This window comes from Myotis davidii, unplaced genomic scaffold (assembly GCF_000327345.1).
Source record: "Myotis davidii unplaced genomic scaffold, ASM32734v1 scaffold1421, whole genome shotgun sequence".
In the NCBI taxonomy this organism is placed as follows: Eukaryota; Metazoa; Chordata; class Mammalia; order Chiroptera; family Vespertilionidae; genus Myotis; species Myotis davidii.
The window spans coordinates 152,932-165,152 of NW_006291550.1; the positions used below are offsets into that span (position 1 = coordinate 152,932).

At 37.8% G+C, this 12,221-nt stretch overlaps 1 protein-coding gene and 1 long non-coding RNA gene across 2 annotated transcripts in view; one reads left to right on the forward strand and one right to left on the reverse strand.

The window, feature by feature from the left end:
* PIGB (phosphatidylinositol glycan anchor biosynthesis class B) overlaps nt 1-12,221 on the reverse strand; it is a 29,221-nt gene that overhangs the window by 6,638 nt on the left and 10,362 nt on the right. The window contains exons 5-9 of the mRNA XM_015564746.1: nt 10,109-10,239; nt 6,878-7,018; nt 5,306-5,357; nt 3,798-4,009; nt 3,169-3,233 (exon numbers count right to left, since the gene is read on the reverse strand). Of these exons, the coding sequence (XP_015420232.1) occupies nt 3,169-3,233; nt 3,798-4,009; nt 5,306-5,357; nt 6,878-7,018; nt 10,109-10,239 (601 nt within the window). The remainder of the gene's footprint in view (nt 1-3,168; nt 3,234-3,797; nt 4,010-5,305; nt 5,358-6,877; nt 7,019-10,108; nt 10,240-12,221) is intronic.
* Nucleotides 7,634-9,986, forward strand: LOC107183265. Its single transcript, XR_001514054.1, has 2 exons — nt 7,634-9,126; nt 9,362-9,986. It is a non-coding gene; the product is annotated as an uncharacterized LOC107183265 (long non-coding RNA).

Sequence of the window (12,221 nt, forward strand, 5' to 3'; positions counted from 1 at the left end):
TTTCAGTGCTATTAGACTAGGGGCAACTTTATTTTAAAGAAAGGAAACTGAGGCACAAGGTTATACAGGTCAGTAAGGATCAGAGGCAATTACAGAAGATATGTTTCCAGGCTTGAGTCATTTTTGGATAGGACTGAGGGAAACTCAAACTAGAGAAGAAAAGTTATTGCAGATTGGAAAAAAAATGGCTCCAATTATTCCTCTTCCTGTGTCCAGTCCCTGCACAAGCCTGGAATTTATTTCTCATCTTGAGAATCTGCCTGGGCTTTGGGACTGTGGTAGAAGCAGCAGTTCCATGCTTGCACCGCAAGTGCCTTGTACACTTTTGTTCCTTCCTTTGGAGCCCTGCCTACCCCAAGTGAACAAGCCCTAGGTAGCCTGCTAGAGAGTGAGCGCACAGAAGAGCTGAGGTGCCTTAGCTTACAGTCTGCTGAGCCCCAAATGTGAGAGCCCACCTAGGTCAATAGAGCTGTGTATACCCCATCTGCAGCTGATTACATTTGTATATGTGAACTCGGTGGAGACGAGAACTGCCCAGCTGAACTACTAGTATAGTAAGTAAAAATAAATGGAGCTTTAAGCCACTATTTTTTCCCCCCAGATATTTTTAGAGAGAGAGGGACGGAGAGAAACCATATGATGTGAGAGTGAAACATCGATCAGCTGCCTCCTGCACGCCCTCTACTGGGGATCAAGCCTGCAACCCAGGCATGTGCCCTGACAAGGAATCAACTGACAACCTTTTGGTGATGAGAGAATCATTGATCAGCTGCCTTTTGCACTCACCTTATTGAGGATCAAGCCCACAACCCAGGCATGTGTCCTGACCGGGAATTGAACTGTGACTTCCTGGTTCATGGATCGACCCTCAACCACTGAGCCACACCAGTCGGGCTAAGCCACTAAATTTTAAGGTGGCTTGTTATACAGCAATTGCCAACAGTGGTGTCATGTTTATATAAATCAGGTTAAAGTAGATAGCACAGGCTCCAGTTTGGCTCAGTGGATGAGCGTTAGACTGAGGACTGAAGGGGCCTAGGTTCGACTTGGTCAAGGGCATGTACCTTGGTTGCAGGCTCAATCCCTGGCCATGGTCACAAAGATGTTTCTCTGTCTCTCCCCCTCCCACTCTCTCTAAAAAATCAGTGAAAAAATATCTTAAGGTAAGGGTTAACAAAAAACAAAACACAAAATAGGTCACAAAAGAATAGAATAAAACTGATATCTGAAGTACAGTATAACTCAAGATTTCAGGTAGTTTCAAAAGACTTAAACATCAAGAACTCCAAAGAGAACTGTTGTCTGACAGCGTTCCAAAAACTCCTGTCAAGGTGAGTTCACTACTTCATTGGTCCTATTGTTGGGACCTGTTGGCATTAAAGAGTTTTAACTCTTAATGGAAGTATGAGTCTTCTAAGAATCAATCTTTTGGCTCACTCAAAAGCCTTAGGTACGTGTCTGTAGGAAAGATCATATCCTGTGAGGAGGTCAGGGGTTTTGGTGTGTCTCAGTCCTTTAGGGATCCTTCTGAGTGGACATAGTATAGAAGAAAGTCTAATTCTTGTCCATTACAAGAAAAGCTCAGTCCTCACCAGCATTTTATCTAAGTCTTTGGGCCTGACAACAAGAATTTACTGGGATCCTAACACTTTAAAGATGACATCTTTTGGACTGGGAAAGAGGTTCAGAAAACTCAGTCTTTACGGTGCACTTTCCCTAAAGATACACAAGTGAAATGCTGGAAAGACTCAGATTATAAAAAGAAAACTAAAACAACTTCCTAAATTAACCAAACTAAACAACAAACACATTTGTCTTCCAATAGTCTGACAATACCCAGGCAGAAACCAAGCTTGATTAACTATAACTGAAACTTTAAAAAAAGAAAATATGAATAGTGATTCATGAACAAATTTGCTATGGTAAATGGGCCCACTATTCTTAAAAGACTTGGCATATAGTTAGGTAACTATATTTTTATATGTGCCTGCATTGTATATAAAGCAAGACCATAAAGTAATGATATAGCCCTGGCCGGGTGGCTTGGTTGGAGCATCATCCCATACACTGAAAAGTCGGAGGTTCGACTCCCAGTAAGGACACATACCTAGGTTGGGGGTACCATCGCAGCCCCAGGTCAGGGTATGTGCAGGAGGGAACAGATTGATGTCACTTTTTCATATCCATGCCTGCCCCACTCCTTCCCATCTCTCTAAAAAATCAATGAACATGTCCTAAGGTTAGAATTAAAAAAAAAAAAAAGTAATGACAAAAATTAACTTTGGTTTCAGTACTCCAGATATATAGAGTGTTTTTTAATACTTAAATTGAAGAGAGTGCATCTGAGGTCTGTAGGAGATGTTTACTCGGTCAAAGAAGGCTGTTCAAGTCTATGGGTTCTTTGGAGTTCTTTTTTTAAGTAAAAAGATTGACAGTATTAACTCCTCTAGAAAGTATTTGCCCTGTCTCTAGTCCCTGTTGATTACTCATCTCATCCCTCCCCAGTCCAGTGATTTTTGGTAATTAATATTTGAAGAAAATCAGTCATTTATTCTGAATTAAATGTAGTTAGCAAAATTTCAATTCATAATTTTTCCAAGACAACTAATATGAAAATTCTTGTTTTCCACAGCTGAATGATATAAAACTTTAGAAGTCACATGTAAAAAAATATTGCCAATAACCTACTGGAAAAAATGGAGAAAGGGCCAAAAAAATTAGTGGGAACCACTTTTAAAATTACATATGCATTAGAGTGAGTGTTAAAGCATCAAAAGCATTAAAAACTAGTTTCAACAGCTATAAATATATTTTAATTTATGAAACAAAGAACTTAGTAGTTTTAACTATAAACTTAAAAGAGCTATTCTAAAATAGACATATTAGTGAAAGATTTCAAACAGCCAGGAATATCACCACCAGAAGGATATTGGATCTTTATGACTTGGATATTGAGTCCTTAAGATTTTATCTCACTTTACAGGACACAGAAAAAGGGATATTTAGGCTGCAGAAAGAATACTGCAGAAATATAATTATTTTGTAATAAGCAATTCTCTTAGCCTCTTTGAAAATATTTTATAGTTTAATGAGCTTTAATGAGAGCTTATTGTCTTTTACCTACTTCTATATAAGTAATTTTTTTCTATATTGAACAAAAATACTTACCACAGAACACCATACAGAATGGTAAAACTGGATAGATAAACCTGAATTCTTTGTGGCTCAACATGCTATAATAAAAAAAAATTAAAATATTTTCTCATATTACACAATACTTTGAGAAACTTATGTATTTAAAATGAAATATAATTAACATGACCTGTTCTAAGTACTGAGACTGAATTTCATGCTTCAGGAATCTTGTTTATTTTACTTATAAGGTGATGATGTGTTAAAAGTAATCCTAACATTTGATGTCAATGTCTAAAGTACAATTACATTCTAAGAAAGGGATTTCTATTACCAATCCAAGTCACTCAAATTTGGAAGAAAGATGCATACATTTTCATTTTAAAATATTTTTCTGGTCCTTTAATATTTAAAATTTTAGTATTTCTAAGAGCAAGTGAAATTTGTTCAGCTTCATAAAAGTTGAACATAATTCTTAAGTAAACTATACATATCAGAAGTATTCTTTCTGAGTCCAACATAATTACTACCTTTTCTGCTAAATAATCCCAATTACCAAACCCTAATAGTTAATACGTCTCTAAAAGATACCAGTTTACTTCTTGAAGAATTTAATTCCTTGGTAACATCATCAAAATTAACTATTTTAATAAATAAAATCTTACCTATAAACCAGAAGTGTCCAAAGTACAGTCACCAAAAGTATCCGGTACCTCTTTGGGGCTAGAAAGCAGCCATGAATAAAGAAGGGTAGGTGAGTACCCAAAACAACTGGAAATCCTTGACTGAAGTACCAATGCCATGGATGAGAACCATAAAATGTCCCCAAATTCTGCAGCACGTTAAATTTCAAAAAATTATATTGAACCAGAGTCCACTGGCATAGTTGAAGGAAAGAGAAACAGAAATGTGTTAGTGCCAAGTTTGAATCTTTGGCATTAGGGTATCTGGAAGAATCTTGACATTAAATCAGGAATGATCTAAAAACCAAACAATAGTTTACACTAATAATTTTATTAATGACCATATGAAAGCATTTTTTTATGTTATTAGTGTGTTCTTTGTTCATTTGTAAAATACTAGGTTTCTGAGATTCAAGAAAGTATGAAAAATTCCAATTTTGACAGTGTAAGTTTTACATAGAATTAAAGCTAAAGAGAACACTTAAAAATAATTTTTATCACCCTAGCCAGTTTGGCCAGTGGACAGAGTGTTGGCCCATGGACTGAAGGGCAGTGCCTGGGTTGCGGGTTCAATCCCAGGCCCAAGGCAGGCGAGTGCAGAAGGCAACCAATCTATATGTCTCTCTCACGTCAATGTTTCTCTCTGTGTGTCTCTCCCCCTCCCTTCCACTCTAATAATCAATGGAAAAATATCCTTGGGTGAGGATTAACAACAACAAAAATACTTTATAAAATTAATTTTTTATCAGACTGTATATGTGGGGCACCCACATTAAAAATTTTATTCTAGTACCTTACATCACATATTACCTAGGAAGATAAAGCTTTGAAAATATTACAAGTGGAATTACGGCACAAAGCAGAAAATAAACAGCAACAACAGCCAACATTAGGTGCTCACTTGTGCCAGGCCCCATTATAAGCATTATACATGCAGTATCTCATTTAATCTTCTAATGTTATGAGACAGGTACCACAATTATTTCCAGATAAAGAAACTAGTAAGCAAGGTGGTTTGCTTCCAAGCTCACTCACACTGCTTGTCCAAGTTCACAAGGCTAGTGAGGGCACTAGGCTTCAAACTGTGGCAATCTAATTCCAGAGCCCGTAAGTGACTTAAAAACAGGGAACTTAGAAAAAACCTACGGTCGTGAGATTAAAATGTCAAACCAAATGCTTGAAGAATATTCTGGTTAATTTGAATTTTGAGTGATTACCTTGAAGACAACTAAAATAATTTTAATAAATCAAACTTTTATTGCTACAAACCTGACAAAAATACCTTGGACTCTCTTGAACTTCAATTAGGAATACACAATTCTGTTATATAGAAAGCATAACAAATTGAACCAAAGGTATATGCTAGCAGTCTTTTTTTTTTTTTTAATGTAACCCATATCATTTAAATGTTCCCAAATATTCATGAATTAAAAAATCAGGTTGAACTTTTAGTGTAATAAATGGTTAGAATAAAAATATATTTGACTTACTTGACCAAAAAATATACGATCAATTATCAGAGACCAACTCAAGGTGACAAATCTGAAAAACAAAAGGGATGATTAATATTCTGAACTCACTGAAAATCCATATCGGCATATGGCTTCACAAATGCCATATATCAAGGCCATTTCCAAAAAAACCACTTTAAAAATGCTTTAGTTTCACATACTGAATATGGATTTATACATTTTCAAAGATCTTTCATCACATAAGCTGCATTTAAACAAAGTTTTAAAAAGTAATAAACACTGCATGATCTACTGCTGAATAACAAGTTACCCCAAAACTTGGCAACTTAAAACTATGAACATTTATTATCTCACAGTTTCTTTGAGTCAAGAATCCAGCCAGGTACAGCTTAGCGGGGTGCTTCTGGCTCAAGGGCTCTCAAGGTGTTGGCTAGGGGTATAATTTCATCTAAAGGCTTGATGGGGGGTAATGGAGAGATTTGCTTCCAAGCTCACTCACATGGTTGTTGGCAGAGCTCAGGCTCCCACATGTGACCCCCCTCCTTAAGACTGCCTCAAGTGGCTTCCCCCAGCATGAGCCAGCTGAGAGAGTGAGACAGGCACCCAAGATGGAAGCCACAGTCAATATTTATAACCCAATCGTGGAAGGGAGACCCTTCTGCCATTTCTGTTTGTTAGAATTAAGTCAAAATGTCTACCTCCTGCTCAAGACAAGAGTGTTATACAAGAGCATTAATATCAGAGGATGGGATCAGTGGGGGCAATCTCAGAGGCTGCCTACTTACGAACGTATATACAGAAAAGTACACTATGAGAATAAGGCTTTGTGAGCCATCTCTATGTGAACACGACTGTGCAACTGTCATAGAGCAAAATACAGAGCATCAGTAGGCCCCCTCATCCCTCCAACCAGTCAATCTCCACCCCCATCCCAAAGGCTGACTACTATCCTAACTTTTTGTTGTTAATTATCACTGAGAATATTTTTTTCCATTGAGTTTTAGAGAGAGTGGAAGGGGAGTGAGAGAGAAACATCACTTGGGTGCCTCCCTCTCACGCCCAACCAGGGCTGGGGATTGAGCCTTGACTGGAATTGAACCCAGGACTCCAGTCCCTAGGCCGATGCTCTATCCACTAAGCCAAACCAGCTAGGGCTGGTTAATGCATTTTTAATTTGCCAACCCCGTGTTTCTTCCACAAAACAAAAACACCTACACTTGCCTAGATCTAAGAGTTTTGAAAATCATGAGGTAATATGAGAATGCCATTATAAATCACACAGCCCTGTACAAATGTAAAAGAATCAAGTATCTCCTAAAATGTGTCTGAGAAATATTTAGGAAATAAAGTACAGGAAAGTTCTAAGAAAAATTGCAAAGATTCTTATTCATGTAAGCAAATTAAAATACTTATAGTTAATCAGAATCATAAGTATTACAATATAAATTTGGAAATAATTCTGTTTCCTTGGTCTGACAATTCTCATTGACATTAGAAGATATCATAATTGACTCAAAGACATAAAATCTTATTTGCAATATATAATTTGCAGGTTATTAAAATTAATAGATGGATTGTAGCAATACTTACCCAACAGGTAAGAACTGATGTAGAATAAGATCAAGCTTTCTCTGTGCTTGCCAGAAATGTCTGAAGAGCAAAGGTATCCATGGAATGACTGCTGTGGGGCGAATTATGAAGGCAAGTGCCACCAGGGATGAGTACTTGACACTGTAAACAAGGAAAATATATTGTCAAGACAACTAGAAGTGAGTTTAGAAGTTCTGTGATATCACCTTTTTTCTTTAAATGAGAGCATTTTCCTTTTGGTATAAACAGCTATATGAACTTAGGAAAGTTACGTATACTTTCTGGCTCTTAATTTTTCTCATCCATAGAAAGAGGTTAAAATCTACGCCTTTTCCAGCTCTAATATCCCAATTCTAGTATTTTGAAATAAGCAATTATTTTATGTTTTAATGTTGGTTGTGTTGCTGACAGCTTTTAGCCATACAACTCTGCCAGTTGCTTTCCTGATGAAAAAATGATCAAATCTCTCATAAGGATATAAAAGTCACACAAAACCATTTTCTAAGAAAGAAATCAAATGCATTTAAAGAAGCATTAGGATTATTTAGGCTATGATGGGCTCCTTTTTTTGTTAATCCTCACCCGAGGGTATTTTCCCATTGATTTCTAGAGAGAGTGGAAGGGAAGGGAGAGAGACATAGAGAAAGAAATACCAATTTGAGAGAGACACATTGATTGGTTGCCTCCCACACAACCCCAACCAGGCGGGGGACTGAGCCTGCAACCGAGGTACACGCCTTGACTGGAATTGAACCTGGGACCCTTCAGTCCTCAGGCTGATGCTTTATCCACTGAGCCAAACCAGCCAAGGCATGAGGGGTTTCTGAGTCCATATGATTTTGTTTTGAAAGTAAACTGCTAATTTTATCCAACTGAAAAATATATAACTGATAAAAGCCTGCTATAAAACCTATATGATCATGGATAGAAACGTGGATTTTTACTATTAGGACTTCTTTCAATGAGTAGTGAAAGGAGATTATGGATAATTTAATCTAGTCCTAACCTTACTCCAAATTTTCAGACGAGGACTTCTTACTCCTTTCTGAATATTTCTACACAGATAGCTTAGTGGCCTTCAAAATCAAAGTGTCTCAAATAAGCCTCATAACCTTCCCTAAAACAGATCAGTGTCTAGTATGTAAATTAATAGTATCACTCAATTTCTCAGTCTCCTTAAATAGCAGCTTCTCATCTTTACATCCACTTTGTTTCTCTCCCATTCCCACTGCCATCATTTCACATCAAGTCCTGTCATTTGCCTGGAATCTTTTCATAGTCATCATCATCTTGTGTTTTTTTTTATTGCCCAGAAATATTCCTTTACTTAATAACAACATCATTGTTATCATTAATACTTATTGAGCACTTACTTTGCAATAGGTCCTATGCTATACACTTTAATAGAAATCAATGCTGAAATATTCTCATACCATCCTTAAATCTTTCACTTATAATATTTGCATTTTTAAAGGAATTTGAAAAATTTTATTTAATGTCAAGCCAGGAATAGTACCTGTCATGGAATGAATGCTTATATAGCAGTCGTTTATACCCCATGACTCTCCTGACTGAATCAGGCAGCCAATCTAAGGCTGGCCAGTGTGAAAGCTATGTCCAAATAGGGACAATGACATTTAACAAACCTAATCAGAGTCTCTCAAAGTGAATGTGAGATACACAGGAAATGGGGCAGTTGGTAATGAGAAAAGAAGCAGACAGAATGGCTAAGCCTCAAAATGATGGATCCCTAAAACAGGGATTCATAGGCTAAGAGGGCTATAAAGGCATAAGAAAACAGCCCATTCCTCAAAACTACCTTGCATTCTGCATAACCTTCTAATTCATTTGTGTGGCTAAGATATTCTGTAATTTTCTTCTAGGCCTGGCCACAAGCCTAAGATGCCTATTTTCCTTATTTTCACTTTTTGCCTTGTGATAAAGTTCTCATCATATAGATAATTTAACTGAATGCCTATTCTTTCAGTCAAGAGTCTAATGCAGAAATGATCTTGCTTAATGTCATCCTTGCAACCACCTTTTAATATGCGAAGGGACACTGGCTTCTTAACCAGACTCAATTTCTGGCTTTCTCCCTTTCATTATATCCTCAATATAATTTAGCTACTACAAGAGAATTCTTTCTAAATCAGATATGGTTATGCCATGCTTCTCAAAAGTCTCCAAGGGCTTCTACAACCTATAGAATAGAGTTCCACTTCTGGAGAAGGGCAAAGTCGCCGAAACCGGTTTGGCTCAGTGGATAGAGCGCCGGCTTGCGGACTGAGAGGTCCCAGGTTCGATTCCGGTGAAGGGCATGTACCTGGGTTGCGGGCACATCCCCAGTAGGAGATGTGCAGGAGGCAGCTGATGGATGTTTCTCTCTCATCGATGTTTCTAACTCTCTATCTCTCTCTCCCTTCCTCTCTGTAAAAAATCAATAAAATATATTAAAATAAAATAAAATAAAATAGAAGGGCAAAGTCCCTTTTTAGCTTCACCCCTTACTCTGCTCTTCTCCCATACATCCTACCACACATTAGCTCCTCTGGACAAGCTGCCCAGACTACAATGACCCCCCTTTACGGCTTTATGCTTTTGGTCACGTTGTTCCCTTGGCTGGCATTTGCTTCCCTAGTTTCTATGCATATACCCAAATTAGGTCCATATATTTTCTAGTTGCCTTTCTAGACCTGTTTTCCTCCACGCTTCATCTACTCCATGTGCAGGGAGGCTGACCTGTATGGACTCTATCAATGGGCTACTTTGCTTTTTAATTGGCTTTGGCTAATTGGAGGACAGAAGAGTTAAGTCATGGTATTTTATTCTCCCAGCTCTCTCCTTGCAATGGCTAAAGGCTGGCTGTGCCTGTCTCCTGTTGGGGCCCTCTCAAAGTTTCAGCTCCGTAACATTTCCTCTCCTTGCTCCTTGGGGTCAGGGGGTAATAGAAACTTCCTGCAGAGACTAGTTCTGGTGCACTATGGTATCCCCTTACTGACTTTTCTAAACATTGTCTACACCTTTGTAAACGGTCTTTTTATTAACCTCCTCTTGATTACCAGTTTAAGTATATCTGTTTCCTGCTATAATAAATGTTATCAATTGAAAATTTGTGGGTCTAATAACCTTCATAAACATTAGGGGTCCACTGGACATTACAATGTATTGATATTTAAGATTTTTTCAAAAGCATGCTTTAGAATCTTGTATATTAACAGCAATATATCTCACCTGTTCATAGACTTTGAACCTTCCAAAGGGTAGTAGAAAAGAGCAATTACAGTGAGAACAGTTTCCATGGTGTTTGTAAGAGTTCTGGTACAGCAATACCATGTGAACCAAGAGCATAACTGGCAAAAAAACTAAGAACAATTATGAGCAAACATACATGCAGGGGGAAATAAAAAAGCTTAGTGTTATCTTCTATGGAAAATAGCAAGCAAGTCCAAATGCTGCAAAAAACCACATCAAAAGGGAAGTAATGTTAAAAGTAGGCCTGACCAAACATTGTTCCTAAGAATTTATATCAAATACACATCTGTGATATTAGATCTATATTTGTTAAAGTTAAGCTTATATAAACTTTCAAATACATTTTTATGGCATTGCATTTTATTTAAATCTCACTTCCCACTAATAAAAGACAAAAATACAGATTCTTTGATGGTATAGTTTATAGAGAATTGAGATTCATAATTATATTGTCCTAATCAGTATTCCTCAAATTGTCTTATATTACTGACAAGTAAATTGACTGTTTTTATTGATCTTGGTTTGGAATGTTGCTCTATTTCTTGATGAAAAATTAAGAAATATAGATGAGAAAAAACCTGTCAGGAGATATCATTAACTTTTAACTTGAAAATTGATTTAATTAGTAAACCAGTTTTTGAAAGAATATGCAAACAGAAGCAACATTGAGTCTACAAAACAACCATCTTAAAAGAAGCTTGTTAGTTGATGCAAGGGTGTTAAAAGGTGCACTAACTTCCTATCTTTTCAAATAAAGCCTTTTAAAATTGTTTCCAATTTTTGTGGAGTTAAAGGCCTTTCCTAAACTAGATGAAACTAGTGCTGCTACTTTGGAGGAAGGATATCAAAGGCCTGATGCCTCTGCCATTTTAGGTTGAACCTTCGATAGTGTATAAAGGCACAAAATAGAGACTGTCTTTATCCTGGAATCAGTTAGCAAGGGCTCATTTGCTAAACCAATCTGTCTTTTTAATGCAAATCAACATGCTACCTGAAGAAATATGTCCTGTTAATATTTAATACATTCTTAATATTTATTAATACTTATAATAAACTAGTGGCCCTGGGTACAGATTCGTGCACACTGAAAGGAAATTAATTAGAAGAAATATTTTAATATAGCCATTCGCCCTTTCTCTATAATAGAAGTGTCAACCAAATTCACAATTGGCAATGACAGATGGAAACACATGCGTGATTGGCACCAGCTAGAGCTTTATATGTATCACGCATGCGTGAGTCAACTTAGCCTTTTATATATATATTACACTTGCTTAATTAGACCTGCTTTCTGATTTAGCTAAACTTTTCCAGCCCAGTGAAGCACCCCAACTTCTCTTTCAAGTAATTGTCAGCAACACAGCACTAAATATCAACACGAAGCAGATTATTATTGTAGATCACACAGGAAGAACACAGGGTGAAATATTTAACTGTAGCAGTGTTTGACTATATTCTGCGCAGTGAGAAAACCTGAAGTCATTTTCAAGGTCCACCATTTCTTTCTTCTTTTCAGTCGGGTCAAGTTTCTAAACTTTCTAAGTCTCTGTTTTCTGGATAATGAAAAGAAAATAGGATTCCACTGAGTCTCCTATCCACCTACTTGCACCTAGCTATAAAGCACGTCGTGTTCCTGGGCTGAAGAAACTCCACGGAGACTAGTCATCGCTAGGGAGAGGAAGCCAGGCGTTGCTATGTGACATCATTACCCAGTGCCCACTGTGACCATTTCCGGGCTGGGTTGGGCTGTGGGCCGCATTTTGCACCATGGGGTCTCGGCAGCACTGGCTGTGATTTGGTGGGCTGTCGCTCCAGGATGGGGGCAGGGCCTGTGTGCCACTTGGGGGAAACCAAGTGTTGCTTTGTGGGCACCAGGTCCTCGGTGCCAGTGCACATCACAGCAGCTCCTGTGTTGAGCGTCTGCCCCCTGGTGGTCAGTGCACATCATAGCACCAGTTGGACAGTCAGACACTTAGCATATTAGCCTTTTATACATTTAGACTAGAGGCCCGGTGCACAAAAATTTGTGCACTCGGGGGGAAGGGGGGTCCCTCAGCCCGGCCTGTGCCCTCTAGCAGTCTGGGACCCCTAG